This window comes from Camelus ferus, chromosome 6 (assembly GCF_009834535.1).
Source record: "Camelus ferus isolate YT-003-E chromosome 6, BCGSAC_Cfer_1.0, whole genome shotgun sequence".
Taxonomy (NCBI): Eukaryota; Metazoa; Chordata; class Mammalia; order Artiodactyla; family Camelidae; genus Camelus; species Camelus ferus.
In genome coordinates this window covers 56,162,639-56,182,517 of record NC_045701.1, presented here as the reverse complement: position 1 = coordinate 56,182,517, position 19,879 = coordinate 56,162,639, and the positions used below count along the sequence as shown (strand labels likewise).

Genomic DNA, 19,879 nt, shown 5'->3' with positions numbered 1-19,879 from the left:
TTGACAAAAGCCGATTTTCACCAAGCATGGTCTTTTAAAGTGCTGGTACTTGAAGTATGACATAAAGTTCACTAAACACTAGTCAATGTACCTTAGAATCTCACAACTTAACGTCCAAACCAACAAAACAGAACACCATTCCACTGTAACACAGGAGCCCCAGTATACACTATTTTTTCCCCCAGCAAAATGAATTAAAGGGCCCATTCATGAAGTTTATAGTAGCTCACAGACAGCTGTCATCTTAACCTGAGGATCTGTGCCTCTACGTCTGGAAGGGAGAGTTAAAGGAGGAATTCATAAAGTAATTTTGGTGCGAACATATGCCGTCAACAGAATTTTAGGGCTATTTCATTATCTGTGTATTTATTTAGAAATTTGGTCTGAAATCCATCCAAGTGGGTTAGAAAAAAGCAAAAGCAGCATCTGGAAAGAACAGAGCACCTCTCTGCCCCGACGATGCTGGAGTCGGAGCCTGGTGGGCAGTCGCACAGGTGGAGGGCGGCCACCACGGGCTGCGGGCCAGGCTGCCGCGCAGTAAGTGAGCGAGGATGGGAAGAAAGGGAGCGGAGAACAAGCCTCAGGAGCGCGTGCCTGGGCCAGAACCCGGCTAGGTCCGCGGGGGCCAGGAAGGCCGCGGGCAGAGAGGCCAGGGAAGAATGAGACAGGCGGGTCAAACCACACCAGGCCTGCTGCAGAGGAACTGGGGGGACTGGAGGCTGAAGGAGTTAATTCCACTCACCTGACCTCACTTCTGCAGCCAGAGGCAGCCTTTTCAACTTGTGTGCTGGCACTGCCCCGGCAACCCTGGCCAGGGCAGCCAGTTCCTATACTGGCAGAGGGAGTGAAGATCAGCATTAAGAACACAGACCCTGAAGCCAGACTGAGTTCAAATCCTGGCTTCACAGTGTATTTGCCAAACGACCTTGGGCAAGGTTCATCACCTCTCTGGGCCTCAGTTTCCACATGACATACGGATCCTCAACACCAGAATGGGAACTAGCGGAGCAAGGAGTCCCCTCCCTACCCTGGGGAGATGGGGGACCGGGAAAGGTAGCTCTGGGGAAGTGGTTTTCGGGCCGGCCCCAAGTCAGAAGGCTTCACTGGCCAGGTTTCCCCTAGTGCTCCCCTTTGGTAACTTCTGCCTCCTCTAGGACAAGGGAAATGGAGCAGAGAAGACCCGAAGCTGGCCAGAGCTCTCCTGAGAAGGGCGTGCTGCTAGCTGGGCCCAGAGCACCCTCCCCTCCTCCCTCACTATGGCTCTCCTGCTGTGTCTGTGGGGGCACACCCCAGGCCTCTGCATTTCCCACAACTAGCACCTCACTCAAAGGTATGTCTGCAGTATTTACAACAGCCAAGACATGGAAGCAACCTGGATGTCCACCAACAGATGACCAGATTGACCGGATAAAGAAGGTGTGGTATATATACAATGGATGATTACTCCGTGATAAAACAGAAGGAAATAATGCCATTTATGGCAACACGGATGGACCTAGAGATTACCGTACTAAGTAAAGCAAGCCAGACAGAGAAAGACAAATATCACATGGTATCACTTATATGTGGAATCTAAAAAAATGACACAAATGAACTTTTTTACAAAAAAGAAGGAGACTCACAGACATAGAAAACAAACTTTAATTAGTTACCAGAGGGGAAGGAGGAGGAGGGATAAATTGGGAGTTTGGGGTTATTTAGCATGTACACACTACTATATTTAAAACAGATAAACAACAAAGTCGTACTGCATAGCACAGGGAACAATATTCCACATCTTCTAATAACTTCTAATGAAAAAGAACATATATATGTGTAAGTGAATCACTTTGCTGTACACCTGAAACTAACATTGTAAATCAACTATACTTCAATTAAAAAAAAAAGAAAGAAAAATATTAAAAGGTTTTAAAAAACAGAAAAAGAAAAAAAAGTCTGCCAGTTCACGGCAATGACAGGTCCCCTCCCACGTCGCACAGGGAGTCCCAGGAAGGGCTCAGCATGGTGCAGGCCTCACCCAGGGTCTCCTTCTCATCTCCAGTTGCTCTTCTAGCCCTTATAGCCTTGGGGTCACTATCATTTCCTGTCGTTTTACCTCCTTCCACACACTGTGCTCAGCTGCACTCTCAGACACTCAGGTTTCTGGAGAAGCTGGTGCCTCTGCCTTGCTTCAAAACTGTTCTCTTCGAAACAGCAGCCCAGCGCCCGACTCAGCCTGGATCTGCAGAGCCCAGTTCATACAGCTGCTCAGTGTTCTCAGACAGGTCTCATCCCTTCCCCGCTGCCCAGGGCCAGGCCTCCATTCTCTTGGTCATCTTTACCAAACACTGATCACACATGCGTTCACACCTGTTTATTCACTTCCTGTGTACTAAGCACCCCTCATTACAGTTGGCTCTGAAGACACACAGGTATCTGCACGTCCTGAGACCCCCAAATCAGGCAGAACACGAGGGAAACCCCTCCAGCAGACTGCCGACGCGGCTGCTGCTAGGACAGGACTGTGTACAGAGCACGGGGACCCAGGGAAGGCAGCGGAGGGAGACAGCGCAAGGGTGTGCATCTTCACATTCTGGACCAACGACACCTTCCTTACGTGTTGACATTTTCATGAGTCCCCCGAGGCCAAGTGAAGAAACTGGTTACCTTCTTAAAATATAATACAACAAGCCCTGCACAAATGGAGCAAAACCCTCTCATTCCACTTAAATAGAAATTAAACTATTACACATAAAATATATTATGGAAATTCTGAGTTGCTTCAGCAGGTTAATAATGAAAACAAAACTCTGACAAACTGGAGTGAGTGGACTAGTGAGCTGTGAAACTGTGAGCTCAGTTTCTAGAGGGAAAGAAGGATATTAAGCACGTTATGTAGGAATTCTATCCTTACCAAACTTGGAACAGAGGACCCTTTTCTCAAGAGCAAGAATTTTACCAGCTCAGTTTCAGAGTGAACTATTAATGAGTTTTTACAAAGCCACTAGAGGGCAAGATAGTGGCGGACTTCCCGAGTCAGGAAATCCCCAACTTAATAAAAACTGCAGAGCACACCAAGTCATAGTCACCCCTTGGTGGGAGATGGAATTTGGGACAGATTAAGTATATGGATGCCAGAGCAGAGAATCCACTTTTCCCTGAGTCTAAATCACAAGTTTCCACACTTGAAAGCAGTTAAATCACTTTATGGGAGGCAAGAACCATTCCTGTAACTGAACACAGAGCCCTTTGCATGAAACCAGCCCATTCAAATGAATGTTTAAACCATTCAGGTATTATTCTGGATACATCTGAACCTGTCATGAGTTCTAAACCAGAACTTCTAACGTGCAGTTTTCTCAGTTCCTCAGTCCTCTTTCTTCCTCCTTTTAAAAGCCATGTTCATCCATATTCTCACATAAGACCAATTTATATACTGCCCCATTATTTTGCAGACTATGAAATCATTTTTTTCTCAGAAATACATTGTAAAGAATGAACGGATAAAGAAGGTGTGGTGTGTACAGACACACACACACAATGGAATACTACTCAGCCATAAAAAATCTTACCATTTGTAGCAACACGAATGTACTTGGAGGGCATTATGTTAAGCGAAATAAGTCAGAGAAAGACAACTACTGTATGATATCACTTATACGTGGAATCTAAAAATTACAACAAACTAATGCATAAAACAAAAAAAAGAAGCAGAGTCACTGATACAGAGAACACACTAGCGGGCACCCGTGGGAAGAGGGAAGGGGGAGGACAAGACAGGGGTAGTGGGGGGAAAAGGTTATTATGGAATTACATGAAATCACATGTGTGTGAAACTTTTGAAAATTGTAAAGCATTATAGAATTTTAAAAATCTGTCACTCAATAAAAAAAAGAAAAGAAAAGAGAAAAAGATACCCTGTAAAGTAGGTTGATCTCATCATCCTCATGCATTTCCATTTGCCAAAATGGGGGCTGGGAGGAGGAAAACAGGTATAATGTGATACAAACTGGCAAACTAATCTTCTTCTGGACTTGTAGCAAAAAGCATTAATTCTTGTGAAATTGGAGTAAATGATTTCCAAACATGAAGGATGAATTAAAAACCCTACTGAGATTTCCTATACTCTTCCGCAACTTTAGAAAGTTACTACACAAGGTACTGAAATCTACATCTGGCCCTTAATGAAGCTAAAAATAAGTGATCAAATATTTTCTAGTATGAAAAGAAGGCCAATAATCAAAATGTGTATCCTCTTATAAACAGGCTCTTTTACAACTGGATTCTCCTTTCTCCGCATCCAATCCACATCTTCTTCCGTATTTTTCTTTCCTATTATTAGGACTGCATCCAACCCACAATTTTGGCCTTTCTCTGAACAGCTGCAATCCACAGGGAACAGGATAATATGCGGGGGAGAGACCAGGCTGTTCTTCAGAGGCCAAGGGCCAGCTCTCACCACCTCTGGGCTGAGGAAAATTCAGTATCAGGACATCAGTGTGTTCTGGAGAGCCCCACTTATGACCAAGAGGGAGAATGTCAAAGAGCCACACATTTTACACCATCCCTCCGGTGTCTCTAATTCCTTGGCCCGCTGAAAGCCTTGGGAGCCTAAGAATAAGTGCCCCCCTTAGGAGAAAGCTCTGTGCTTAAACTCTGCAGTTAGAGAAATTAAGCCCAGGAAAGGGAGTTAAGGCTGAGGAAAGAAAGACTGCCCTTGTGGTAGGGGTTGGTAAGAGCACCAGGACTTCCCTGGGGTTTGCAGAGTCCTCCTCTGGGTTTTGGCCACAGGTTCTGGAGATGAATGAGGCCATGGCATCGGAGGTCACTTCAAGGACCAAGCTGCCTTACCTGCCTTGAGCAGAGGTGGGCTGAGCCAGTCGCCCCTGCCCCACTCTGAAGGAAGTCCTTTGATTGGGAATCAATAAGCAACGTACCACTTTGCCCTGTACCTATTCTCTTCTCCTATATTCACTCTGCCTTTTCTCCATCAACATCTTTGCTGTCTCTTCCACAACCTGCCCACCAAACACACACACACACACACACACACACACACACACACACAGAGGGCTGCCATGTAGTTAGGCTGAGCCATGTAATGCACATGGGGCTGGCAGCCAGTCTGCGCTCAGTTCCCTGGCCACATACCCTGGTGATGGACTGCATCCACCTGAGAAAGGGAAGCCTTTTTCTACTTTGCACAAAAGCACCATCTATTCACCAAGCCTTGTGGCCAAGGGGCAGGATCTGCCCAGAGAGGACACCATTTTCTCCTTTGTAGGATGAAGGCTAGCTCTGCTCCCTGTCCCTTTGTGCCGTCACTGTGAACTAAAAAGATAATTTGAAAAGAATTTGAGTGAAGATCTTTGATAAAAATATTTTTCATGTTACAGCATAACATTTCATTAGTAAGTCTTTTCCCGTGGACAAAGAGTTCCTCTTTGAGTCAAATAGAGCTGTTTTAACTGAAACAAATGAATAAAGGGTTTTGAACAGTGCCTGGCACACAGTCACATGGTAAGCTCCAACTAAGTAGATTAGATGTGGTTACTCTCACCTTTTAGAATGCCATTCAATGCCGGCTTTACCTAGCAACTCACATACTTCTCATACTGATGTAAGAGATCTACTTAGCTGAATTAAGAGAACGAAGTCTCTCTTGCTTCTGCTCCGTATCAGGCCAAAGGATGGCTGGAATTGGAAAAATGTATCAGAGCTGCAAAATGTGTTTAATTAAGCCACACATAAGCAGACCACTGAAAAGGACATCTTGCTATGAAAATTAAACGAGGTGACAAGGTAAAGGCTGCTGGCATAATGCCGCAGGAGCTCAGTTAACTTTTTCACAGAGTTAAAGGAGGCAGAAAAATTCAAAAGCAGCATAAAACTAAAAAAAGTCAGCAGCATAGGACCGTTGTGCATAGAGGAAGCACAGCCTAACACCAAAGAACTGTTACCCAGAACTGCTATGCAGTCACCCAGGCTCTGCCTGCTCTCCGCGGGAGGGACGGGGTGGGAGCTAAACTCCACTGAGTTCCTCCTGCGGCCGCCATACAGTAGCAGAATGTGCATGTTGAGCGCATTACAATTCTGTTCACTGAGCACTGTTACCCCTCTTTCATAGAAAGGGAGATAAGAACGATGTCTTTAGGGAGAACATAATTACCCAAAAGAAGATTAAAATAAAATTGAGTGCTTCCACCACCAAGTACTTATAAAACTCAACTATGCGGAATCACTCATCACTGATGGTTTCAATAACCGAAGGTGTTCTTTAGTCACATTTTCCTTTGCTCATCTACACAAAGGAAGAGGAGGAAGAACTCTTCACGACAGTACTGCTGGCACCCCTGGGTTTGTGTTTCAGTCTCACTGAAGGCTGTAAGGTCTTGCAATTCTGGCAGTCAGAGACATTTTAGAGAAAGTGCCAATTTCAGCTTAGAAGCTGGCCAACAGGAGTCTTCTGAAGTCTGTTTCATAAAATGAAATGATTATTCCTGAATATTGTGGGTAGGTGGGAGACTGGGACACTGGAAAACAGAGTGCTTGTTTCTGATTTTTGTTTCAACTATTAGCAGGCAAACCCTTAGGGACTGTTGCCAACACGGGAGGGCCGGGGCGAACCAGGGCCGGGAACCCACCTCTCCACGCTACTCTCTCCGGTCGCCTGACCTCCCCCTGCTCCTCACTCCTTAACCTGGTCACCTGAGCCACTCTTTTCAGAATCTCAGGGCTGAGTGACGCTGCCTGGGCCAGGATTCTCCTTAAGCAGGCTTTCCTCTCCTCTTCAGCTGCCTAAGTGAAGTCTCCCACACTGTGCATGTTCTTTTTAGGAATAGACGCCACTAGTCTCTGGTGGAGTCTATCAACCACAACTTCAGCTCCCGGAAAGCACGGCCAGCAGTGAGGGTGGCCTTTGTCTGGGTCTGCGTCCATTGTCTGTGCAGCAGAGCCACACAGGGCCCAACTGTCCATCTAATCCACCAGGTAGGTGGCCTTGTCACTGCACACTTAACAAGGACAGGAACATGTGCTTCTGAAAACTGTGAGTGAGTTGAACTATGCAGCTGTAAATATTTTCCAGAAGCCCTTACAGGATTCTGGATTTCAGTCACAGAGGCTGGTACTGTTGGGGGATGTTTCCCCTCTACCCCAACTTCATGCCCCTCCATTAGCTCCCCCTCACCTTGGTGGTGGCTCTCTACCAATTATTCGTGTTGAGAGCTGGATTTTCAAGCTGTGCTCCCACCGAGCAAGGGCCGTCATCTTCAATCATAGGGCAGGTTTTGCCCTCTCTCCCCACTTTTTCCTTTACACTGTCATCCTCTTAAAATTTCGAAACCAAAAGAACAAACATACTAACAGTTTCATCTCACGATTTTGGCAAAAGTAACAAGCAGTATGGAATCACTTCATACAGCGCTGTCCTTCGGCACAGACTGCTTACATAAATGCCAAAGCACAGGGAGGGTACTGCTTGATTTCTGGGTGTTTTTTCCTTGTGGTGAAAATTTTCACTTTTTTCAGGAGAAAACGATAGATACATGCTGTGTCTTATAACTACGTTGCTTCAAAACTATCATTTTGTTTCAGCCATTTTCCCCCCAAATGCTAGCTTCCAGCCAGACTGTCATCTGTGTGTCAAATACTCAAACACTCCCCTGCCCGTGTGGCCTGTGCACAAATGAAATTCATCTGATTTTCCAGCTGCAGAAAGTAAAACCATCACCCCCATGGCGCGGCCCACTGCAGTCACCCTGGCGCTGCTGACGGTGCTGCGTCACAGGGAGGCGGCAGCTGGGACACGTCTGAAGGGCGCCTCTCGTCCAGTGCCTCAAGACAGAGGATGCAAGGAACACGCGACAGCTGAATGTCTGCAACCTGCAGATAAGAAGCATGTTTGGTGCAATAGGAAAGTTTGGTGCCTGTGTTACTGTTTACCTGGACTGCTTGTGATAGGATTCCCGCGACAGGCATTAACAGAGCAGTAAAACGTGTTAGCAGAACACTTAAGTTATCTGTTCTGTGGCATGAGTTTTTCAACCTGAGCTTCTTTAAGAATCTGTATCCATTAAAGACACAACAAAGGATGTTTTCCGTAAGGGCGGCAGCGGCCTCACACCCGTTGCGGAACGGAGCGAGGTGTAAACATGCAGAAATAAACAAGTGAATCCCGCTGAATAAAATGAAAGTATTTTAGTTTACCAACCTAAGTATAATTTTCCCCATCTAGCGCTCTGCTTTTAAATCAGTAACAGAAATGGAAATGGAATAACAGCCTAAAAAACAAGTTAAGTACTGGGAGTAGGACTGAGGAGCCTCTTGTGAGCATGTGGCAGCTCAGAGCCCCCTGAGTGACTCCTTGCTGATCCTGACTATCCCAGTCTGTTCCAGATTGATGGACAGGTGCCTGCGGAAGGTGAGACGTGGCTGTCATAGCTGAGTGCCAAGGGGTAAAACAAACCATCCTGCAGCTACTGGGAGAGGAAAGGATAGTAAAAGAGTAGAAGCCTGACAATTCAAAACAACTAGCATGTTGAACTAGAGTTGAAAACAGTTTTTAACTTTAGGCAAAGTCAACATTAATGCAAAAAAAAAAAAAAAAAAAAAAAAACTCTACGAAGAATTAAGAGACAAGGATACCCCAAATGGCTTGTGTTTGAAGACATCTGTTTACTATTAGAAAAGAAAGTGAAGGGAAAGAAGGAGCAATCAACCTGGTCGTGTCTAAGGAAGTGTAAGGACCCCGCATCTTACAAAGCCCAGGCGAAAGCAGCACAAGAATGTTGCCTTTAACATGCACACCGTCTCACACGACCTCCTTCTTCCTATTTATCATCTTTGAGAACTGAACTCACATTTAATTTTGACAAAATTTTCTGTGTATGAATCATACTGCACACTACAGACACAACTTCAGACCAACAGCTTTTTGTAGCTGAGTCTGTGATCTCAGAAAATCAAATCTTCTCCGTCTGCCTCGACCCTTGCCCTCCCTTCTTCCTCCCCCTCCTCGTCTTCTCTTGTTCTTCTTTGCTGTCCCTGCCCCCTCCTCTCTTTCTCACACACACACTCACTCATACACACACACACACACACACACACACACACACACACAGTCCTGGATCTGATTTTCTAAACATTTTACCCACAGAGACAAAGCAGAATAACATTTCCATCTCTGGGGAAAAATAAAGGAAAACTTCTGGGAGGTAGAAGAGTAGGCAGCAATAAATTAGCCTTAAAATCTGGCACAAAACATTAACTTCTATACAACAGAAGGTTTCCACACAGTCCTCAAATATGTCCAAATTGGCAACAATTACAGAAGTAGCAGTGTGGGTTTCAACACCAAGCATTTTTATTACCACAGGATCCACCTGTTAACTTCTCTGCTCTACAACCGTAAAGGTATATATAAGACTGAAAATGAAATTCTTGGCTTGTATTTCTAAACGATAGACTAATTTTGCATGACTCGACCTCAGAATAGAAAAACAAAAACTCTCACTGCAAAATCAGCTAGCCATTAAAACAACACCAAAAACCCCAAAATGCAAACAAACTCAGCTAGCTATTAAAACAAACAAACAAAAGCACCAGATTATGTTCTGTGAAAGGAGATATCCCAGAAAATAATGAGGGAGCACGGTTACCTAACCTGCCAAAGTCAGGGAAAGCCTCAAGTCTGTTCACATATTAGACTAGACCACTGGCTACAGCATCAGACAGAGCAGGTGAATCCCAGCTTTGTCACTTATTAGCTGTGTGGTACTGAGCAGGTTTCTTTACTACACCGACTCTGTTCATCTACAAAAGCAGGATGGCTAGACCGGGGTGGCTGGGAGGCATTACAGGAGACAATGTGTGAAACATGCTCAGCAAAGCCCCTGCCTGTAAATGGCCCTTAATATGTCGGAGCTCTTTATCAGCTGGCTGAGCATGGGCTTGAGAACAGCCCCCAGGGTTCCCTAAAAGACCGGGAGGTGGGAATGGGAACCACACCGGTCGAGGGCAAGCCAAAGGGAGAGGCGAGCCTACCCAGGAGGAATGCTGCACCGTGGACCACACAGCGACCCCAAAGGAGAACAGAGAGTCAGTGGGCGGGATGTTCGAGTCTCAGAGGTGACACAGTGGTAAAACAAGTAAACTGCCTTTTTCCAGTACATGCTTGTTGTTTTGTTTTGTTTCCCCTTAAAGAAATTTATCTTTAGCTTTCGGTGTGGAGCAGAATAAAAGAGTATCAAGTGTTTTCTTTAATACAAACGTCAGAAATGTCATGTGGGTAAGGCTTCCTGAGGCAGGGAGGGAGGGAATGACCCCGCCTCAGCTGTCACTCCAGAAGTGGCAGCCGCCGGGAGAGCCCCGGCCAGGCTGGACGCCCTCCCTTCAAAGCCGGAGTCCACCTCCCTCCACAACAACTCAGCACTCACCTCACCTGTCCAGCTCAGGGGCACAGAAGGACCGCAGACTGATCTGCAATACCTACAAGCTGCGTGGATCTGGGCAGACTCATTGCCCTCACCAGGCCTCAGTTTCCTCATCTGTGAAACAGGGAGACACACCACTAACATTTCTGCTGCACAGACTGTTACTAACATCAAGCGAGGTGTATGTGAAACTATCAAGCAGCAAAAGCAGGTAAGGAATTCTATTATTAGAAACAACCACCTATTCGGAAACACTTTTCTTAATGCATTTAACACGCTATTATGCCTACAGCGGATGCTTAAAAAAAAAAAACTTCTAGAGCTGAAATGAGATGCTGACAAAGGACTAAATAACTTAGGGCATGTTTGGAAATGATTAAACCCTTAAATTATTATATAGGTAAGCAAAATTATTCTTCAGGACATTGTAACACTGCATGCTAATCAGCCTCAGGAGAAGCAATAACTGTCAACAGCTCATGGCAAAGAGCCAACTGTCTGCTGGGCAAGTCGGTGCCCCAAGAAACTGAATTAGCTTATTCACAGGAGCCAGAAAACCGAGCCCTGATGTCATGAATCCTGATAGCCGTGGAGCTCTGAACGTGGCCCCTGCCTGCAGAGTTTGGTTCCTTTATTCCCTCTGAATTAGATTAAAATGAATCCAATTACAATTGGTTTATAACTGCCTAGCATTATTCATTGAAAAACTATCATCAAATGTATGGAAACTCAGACACTGCAACCAAGACAGAGGATTATACATTTGACAAAAGCGATACAAATTATGTGAAATATCTGCCTTCAGGAGCTACTATGTTTCTGCAGCATGAAACAGCCTATGCCTTGTTGGGTATGCATATGTGTATTTTACAAAATAACAGTCCTGCCTGAATATCCAACTATGCTAGCTCATACTCTGCTGAACAAGTAGTTTAATATACTGTTATAATAAACATGGAAATGAACTGAGAGAAAACTAAGCATAGGGTAACTCCACAACTGGCTTATAAAGCAGAACACAAAAGAGCAAAGAATCTTAACAAATAACACCACAACCAAACAAATGCAACTGAGTGTGAGTCCAAGACCTTCAACAGCCCCAACCCACTCCCAGTCAAGAACCCCCATTCCATACATACGCATGTAGTCTGAACCAAATAAAAGATGAATTACTTCATGGGTATATAAAATGCAAATGCATCAGCCACTGTATACAAGTTCTTTTTGTTTATTTGTTTTAATTATTCTATAATATCGATTAAACAGCAAAGCAAAATTAAATGCTACCTTGGAAGTTTAGAGGTGACATCTTTGCAAAACATAAGCCAAATTAACGAAGTTTCTGAGCAGCATTGACATGTGTTTCCCATATAAAAGTAAAATTATAACATTAGCACAAATGTGACATATATTCCAGAGCATCATAACAACATGACATGTGACTACAAAATAAAACTGCATGATTTCTATAAACCACTGCAGTGCCATTACTCTGCAGTCACTCGATGTATGTTTTAAGCTACTGACTGAAGCTCAGTAACGTTAGGTACCTAAGTTCCACACCACAGGTGATAGTGACAAGACCTGACAGGTGTAATTAACAGCTGTGAATTCAGTTAAAAATTTTATTTGCAAAACTGGGCTACATTTCAAGACTCAGATTCTTAATACTCAGTTAATTTTTAAAACAAAATGCTCTGTAACTCGCGTGTTCTGCTACCAAAATGCAGACTTCATTCAAAATAGTATTACACTGTAACACCCAACATGAACTTTCAACAACTGATTTATTTTCTTTCTGATCAAATATTTTAGTCTTGATTCATGAGTTAATAATGATTTTAAAAAGCTATAAATAAGTCTTAAATCTAGAAAACAAGTATTGCTTCCTCCTACCCGCCTATTTGAGGAAACCCAAAATTGTGTGAAAAGTACACTAAAGCATACTCACTAACAATGCAATCAGCATCATTTCCCTTCAGTTGGTTTTTCACAGCAACAGCATGGGAGGGATCTATCCTCAAATGCCCTCTCCCGAAACCCCTTGGTGGCTCCATGAAAAAGGTTTGGCCTGCAAGACACATGAAAGTCTATCACTACAGAACTATTTCCTACTGAGTAAATGCCCTTCTGTGGATGAGAAAGAACAATCTCAGTTGCTGAATTTTAAATAAAACTGATCAGGCTCTGTTTTGACATCATCTAAATTACCAAGTGAGACAATTCCACAGATGGTCACAAGGCTGTGATGCAGGAATGAGATGTGTTGGCATCTTAAAGTTAAGCAAAAGGCAGGTATTAATTACTGATAGCTCCTCTTCTCAAATTACTGATCAACTATGTGGGATTATTACTCCAATTTTTTCAAAATACAGCTTTAAGAGAAACAGTAATTAAAATCTCCAGCATCTCAAAAATTTTAACAAAATCATAAAAAAAGATGTCCAAGTAGACTACAGACCCCATGAAGTCAATTCCATTCATGAGCTGCCCTAACTAAGTGGGGAACCCGGACAGCACTGCCCTGTTTCTCTCTCTGGACACTTCTCCGCAGGCTATGAAATCCCTGAGGGCATGACCTGTCATAGCCAATCCACCACCAGCACTGCACCCCACCCCCTGACAACCCCGCCTCCCACAGGTGGGGGTGGATGTCCGAAAGGACACCCTCTGTGTGGCATTCAATATGTTTTCAATGTCTCCCCTTGAAGTCTACACTTCCAACCAAACTTCTCTCCTGCTAATCAAACACAGTACTTCAAAATGCTGTTTCTGTGTCCCTCAGTATCTGAACACCTTGCAGATGCAAAATATATACTAAATGTTCCACCAAAAAAAAAAAAAAAAGGTAGACATCAATCTCCCAAACTCCAGCAGCTGCTGTGTCCGCCAGCTCCTCCTCCAAGGACAGCCCTGATGCCTAACTGCAGCTGACTCCAGGTTCAGGTCCCTCCAGGACATGTGGGTCTGAATCCTCTTTCTACCAAGAGGAGAAACCAAGAAGAAACCATTTGACAAAATTCATCCCACGGGACACACTCTGGAGGAGGGCTGGGAAGCAGAAGAGAGGCAAAAAATGAGGATATTCTACAAAAGCAATGACCATGGGCACGTTAATCTGTGGATATTGCAAATACTTCCTAAACCCAAACAGTCCAACTGGTAAGTGCCACTGACATTCAAAAACAAATTCAAGGAAAAACTAGAATCATTTTCTTTCCCAAACCTACCCCAGAACCTGTCAAAGTTACAGCATAGGGGCTCAGTGCCTCCCAGCCCCTCTCCCCAACTTCCCCAATCCCCAAGCTCCATGCCTCACAGTGGCAGACCTGCCTCTGCTGGCTTCCCCAGACCCTGAGCCCAGGTGAGAAAGCAAGACAAACCTTCTGGCTCTGCATCCCAATTAATTTCACACTCTACTTCCCTGTGGATCCCAATTTGGGATGTATGGGTTTTACTGAATTATCTCATAGTGACATTAGGACAAGCCCGATAAATGAGCCCTTAAAAATTACCACTGCATTCACTTCCCAGGACCTTCATTAGGAAAAAAAATTAACACTGCACGAGGCACATATTTGTTGTTCAGAAAATTGATACATCCCTCAGGAGAAAACCACCAGAATAAATAAAGCTGAGCTTTTTGTTGGCATCTTCCCACCAATTATCAACGACGCTTATTCTGAGCCCTGCTCTTGCTACTTCTGCCTCCCTCCCCGACCACTAGCTCGTTAAGCCCACCCACAAACTCATTTTTTGCCCCCTCCATCCTAAAAACACCACCACCAGCACAATTCTTCCCTTCATCATCAAACTGCTGGACTCTCAGTGACAAAAGTCCACCCACTGCTTCAATCCCGGCTCTTTTCCCCGCTAACTCTCTGCAACCTGCCTTCGCCTCTCTCTGGGAACTGCACTAGGCTGCCCAGTGGGCCTGCTCCCAGCTCCCAGGCCCCCTCCCCGCCCTCCCCTAACCAACCGCTAAATCTGACCTTGCCCTTTCTGCCCTTGAAATCTGCTGCTCCCTGGATTTCCAACAGGCTAATTCCTTTCTGGATCTCCTTCTACCTCTACTGTGCAAAACTTTTGCCTGGGCTGAAAAAGTGGGATGCTAAACAGATACAGAATGAACTCATGCTACAAACTGTAACTTTACCCGCACACATTGGAGGAGAAAAGATATCAATATCCAGGTTGTTTCTCTGCTTCCTGAAGAAGCGATAAGGATGTCGCCAAGGCCAAAGCTCGTGAATTTTATCATCTAATACTTTATGCCTGCATAGTGACTTCCTAGTTTTGGAGTCCCTAAGAACTGTGAAGGGCAAGGACTGCAGGCGGCAGGTCTGGGAAGAGGCCCCTACACTGACTTCAGAGCCAAGGCTCCCGAAAGGGTCACACGTGGCACATGCAGACAAGACTCTTCCCCTGACTCTGCCTCCCGACCCCCGTCTTCCCCCACCAGCACCTCTCATGCCTCTGACCACTGGCCTCAGCTAGATTTCTTAGTCAGGGCTCATGCCTCCCCTCTCCTGCAGGGGACAGGCCTAGACTGGCCACTGGCATGTGAGTGTCACTGTCCTGTTCCTGCCTCCAGGACACCTGCCAGAAAAGAGGTGCTGAAGGAAGCCTGAGTTATGGTGAGAGTTACAGCTCTCCTAACAGCCACAGACACTGACTGCCCGAGCCTGGCCTCGGAGACCTCACCTGCTTAACAAGTCAGAGCCCCCCTACCTCCCCCACAAGTCAGTCCTCCTCCAAAAGCACATCAATAAGGCAGCAGGGAGGAAAACCTGTCACCCGCACACCTTCCACACCTCGTGTATCATGTCTTCCAGGTCCCCTGCGGGAGTTCAGCTCGGCCTGTGTGGGTCAGGGTCCCAAGACAGAACCACACCCTGGGGCCAGGCTGGCCTGCGCAGGACACGCGGCGGGGGGCTACTTAAGTAGCAGAGACTCAGGGTCTGTGATCTACTGAAGGTCGGTCCTGGCAAGAGTTCTGGGGGAAATGGAATTTTTTCAGTGGAAAAAAAAAAAAAAAAACCCACAGTGCAATAATACATATGAAAAGCAAAGCAATGCAGCATTTGAGAAATCAGTTCTGCTCAGGATATGAAGACATGAGAGATAGTGGATTGTTTTGTGGATTTCAGATGCTGGCCCCCAATTTGTTTTGGACACATGTTTAATGTCCAAAAAAACTGTGTCTCTGTCCTAGTTTGTCCTCCAGCTGATTTCACTGCTATGTCCTTTTTTGGCGACCTCTACAACTGGTTCTCTGGGTGTTAGGGTTTTTTGTTTGTTTGTGGGGTTTTTTTGCCCCCAGTAGTGACCACCAGAGCTACCCCTAGCATGTAACAACAGGCTCTTCTTTTTTTTTTTTAAATTGATGTGTAGTTGGTTTATAATGTTAGTTTCAGGTGTATAGCAAAATCTTAATACATTGCTATGACTAAATGAAGGTCCTAATCAGCTGTTTGACTTTGGATTTTTGATTTCAATGTTCCACAGAATGATACTTCTACTCCCAGGGGACATGTATGCATTTGTATCAGTTCTGAGCTTCCATAGCATGGATTTTTCCTCTTAAAAAAAAAAGGAAAAGAAGTGGTTTAGCTAGATCTACCAAAAAGGAAAAAAACTAAAGAGCCTTTTTAATAGTATTCCCACATTACCTCCAACTTGGAATTCAGCCATCTGGCAACCCTACCAGCTGGAAATAACAAATAGAAAAATAACACGTTTAATACTTTTATAATGAAATTTGTCTAAAACTTTGACATAAGTCAAATGCCTATCTTATTTATAGTCACCCATCCAGCCGCCAAAAAAAAGTAAGTATTTTTCATCAGGTGCCAAGTACTATGATTAGAGCTGACGAGAGCTGACGGTACAGATATCAGTAAGAGGCATTCTCTCCCCTAACTAGGTTGGAAAACAACACAAACATGAGAAGCCCTGTAAGAGGTGCACACTCAGTACTACGCGAGCACGGAACCCTGTGGGTGGCAGGGGAGGAGACGTGGCAACTCGAGGGCAGGCTTCACAGGAGGTGACAGACCACAATCATGCTGGGGCACCTCAACACACCTACCAATCAAAAAAGCCCCATCACCTTATGACTCCACGAATGACCTGATGTAGCTCTTTCCTTCCATTGCTGCGTTGGGCACTTTGTGTGCATTTTCAATCTGGGGATTCATGTCACCAGTTCTGGGATATTTCATCCCATTCTATTCCGTTATTCCTTTGATAACTCCTTTTCTTCCAGTTTGCTTTGTAAGATTCACACTAATTGACTATTAGACTTACTAGACTGATCCTCTTTTTTTTTTTTCTCCTTAATTTCTATTACTTTTATTTTTCTGTTTTACATTTTAGGAGACATTTTTATTTTCCAAACCTTTGATTGATTTATTTTATTCTGGCTATTGTATTTTTCATGAACAGTTTATTCTGAAAACACTTCAAAACTACATAAAAAGTTTTAAAAAAAAAACAGTACAATGTTTAAAACAAAGATTTAAAAAATAGTACAATGAGTATCCCTACATGTATACCCTTTACCTAAATTTACCAGTGATTACCACTATACCACATGTGCTCTCTCTTTTTATGCCTTCCCATATGAAATGTGACATTTCGCCTCTAATTACTCTAGTGCTTTTACAAACAGGGACAGTGACCCTACATAACCACAACACTATTATCACACTCTTTTTGTGATACGACACCAAAACTGGACAACTCGTCATTTCTTAAAGATTTGTTGCAATGCAGAATCTGAAATCACATCAATGGGCTTTTCTTACATGACTACATTAAAATCCATTAGTCTCTCTTATACCTGAACAGATCTTTTAACTACATATGAGTAATGTACGTAACATGAGTTACATACGTAATGTCAAGCTTTGGTCATTTCAGAAACATTCACTGAGTTATGCAGATCTTTCAAATGCTGGCACATTACATTATACATATAAAAATTCACATTTATCAATATTACCACTAAGCTCATCAGAATAGTCTTAAGGATTACTATCAAGACTTGGTGGCAGATACAAGTTTTCTCAAATCTTAATTTTTGCTTGAAAGCTTGGATTTTTTAAAACATTTTTTCCTGATTTATAATCATTTTACAATATTGTGTCAAATTCCAGTGTAGAGCACAATTTTTCAGTTATACATGAACATATATATATTATCACATTTTTTCTCTGTGAGCTCCCTTAAGATCTTGTGTATATTTCTCTGTGCTGTACAGTATAATCTTGTTTATCTATTCAAAATTTTGAAATCCTGTCTATCCCTTCCCACCCTCCACCCCCTTGGCAACCACAAGTTTGTATTCTATGTCTATGTGTCTGTTTCTGTTTTGTAGTTATGCTTTGGTTTTTTTTGTTTGTTTTTTTTTTTTTTTTTTTAGATTCCACATATGAGCGATCTCATATGGTATTTTTCTTTCTCTTTCTGGCTGACTTCACTTAGAATGACATTCTCCAGGAGCATCCATGTTGCTGCAAATGGTGTTATGCTGTTGGTTTTTATGGCTGAGTAGTATTCCATTGTATAAATATACCACCTCTTCTTTATCCAGTCATCCACTGATGGACATTTAGGCTGTCTCTATGTCTTGGCTATTGTAAATAGTGCTGCTATGAACATTGGGGTGCAGGTGTCATCCTGAAGTAGGGTTCCTTCTGGATATATGCCCAGGAGCAGGATTCTTGGGTCATATGGTATGTCTATTCCTAGTCTTTTGAGGACTCTCCATACTGTTTTCCACAGTGGCTGCACCAAACTGCATTCCCACCAGCAGCGTAGGAGGGTTCCCTTTTCTCCACAGCCTCTCCAGCATTTGTCATTTGTGGACTTTTGAATGATGGCCATTCTGACTGGTGATACCTCATTGTAGTTTTGACTTGCATTTCTCTGATAATTAGTGATACTGAACATTTTTTCATGTGCCTATTGATCATTTGTATGTCTTCCTTGGAGAATTGCTTGTTTAGGTTTTCTGCCCATTTTTGGATTGGGTTGTTTGGTTGTTTCTTAAGTCATATGAGCTGCTTATATATTCTGGAGATCAAGCCTTTGTCGGTTTCATTAGCAAAAATTTTTTCCCGTTCCATAGGTTGTCTTTTTGTTTTACTTATGGTTTCCTTTGCTGTGCAGAAGCTTGTAAGTTTCATTAGGTCCCATTTGTTTATTCTTGCTTTTATATCTATTGCTTGAGTAGACTGCCCTAGGAGAACATTTTTGAGATGTATGTCAGATAATGTTTTGCCTATATTTTCTTCTAGGAGGTTTATTGTATCTTGTCTTATGTTTAAGTCTTTGATCCATTTTGAGTTTATTTTTGTGTATGGTGTAAGGGAGTGTTCTAGCTTCACTGTTTTACATGCTGCTGTCCAGTTTTCCCAACACCACTTGCTGAAGAGACTGTCTTTATTCCATTGTATATTCTTGCCTCCTTTGTCGAAGATTAGTTGACCAAAAGTTTGTGGGTTCATTTCTGGGCTCTCTGTTCTGTTCCATTGGTCTATATGTCTGTTTTTGTACCAATACCATGCTGTCTTGATGACTGTAGCTCTATAGTATTGTCTGAAGTCTGAGAGAGTTATTCCTCCAGCCTCTTTCTTTCTCTTCAGTAATGGAAAGCTTGGATTTTTAACATAGGCAACAATAGCTTTTGTTCAGAATACAGGCACCAAATACCCAAATTGAATAACCATGTGGACATGTCATTCTTTTAAGTAAAAAATGCTGTTCCCTTAGAGTGGCTAGATCAGGACGCAAAGCAATGCTGCACCAGTGCTCTTCCCGAGATGACTCTTCCCCTGCGGTAGGTGACAGAAGTGACAGGAGTTCTTTATCTGCACCTCTCGTTTCCTCATGCATGATGCAAAGACAACGTGTGCACTCAAGGGTTGAGATTTAATAAAAATAATGCCCACTGCTTCAACAAGTGAAGCTGCATTGAAAAAAACTGCAGGTGCTTTGTGGCAATGAAGAAAATGACTACAGTTGGGAGCCAGAGCCTTGATTCATGCTCAGGTGCCAGCGGTTTCACCCACCACTGCCTTTGCTCTGTAACTACAAATGTCGACACGGAGGAAAAGGCAAATGCGACAGTTTCCTAACAGCCTCCTGTCTCCTGCACCTTCTGGTCGAATGGAAATACTAATTCCTGGAGCAGATTTTGCTGTGCCTACCTCTATGACAGTCACTTCCCCATCTCCCCCAGTTTATTTTTCAGGCGTGGGAGCCATCTCCCCTGGCACAGGCTAGGTTGTCCTGCTCGGCATCTCACAGCACCGGCCCACCATGGTGAGGGAGCTCAGGAGGAGCCCCTGAGAATCCCCTCCCCACTGGTGCCTGCCCCCATCCCAGCAGGCACTCAAGGGTGATTCTTCCCGTGCTCACCAGACTTGACTCCTAAACCACTAAAGCTCTCCCTATAAAGC

At 43.9% G+C, this 19,879-nt stretch overlaps 1 protein-coding gene across 2 annotated transcripts in view; it reads right to left on the bottom strand.

Moving 5' to 3' along the window:
* Positions 1-19,879, bottom strand: part of PELI2 (pellino E3 ubiquitin protein ligase family member 2) — a 171,307-nt gene that overhangs the window by 64,558 nt on the left and 86,870 nt on the right. Inside the window, exon 2 of one of the 2 annotated variants that reach the window (XM_032482092.1) lies at positions 12,364-12,483. The exons of the other annotated variant lie outside the window; for it this stretch is intronic. Coding sequence (XP_032337983.1) covers positions 12,364-12,384 — 21 coding nt within the window. The 5' untranslated portion in view covers positions 12,385-12,483. The remainder of the gene's footprint in view (positions 1-12,363; positions 12,484-19,879) is intronic. 2 annotated transcript variants of the gene reach the window in all.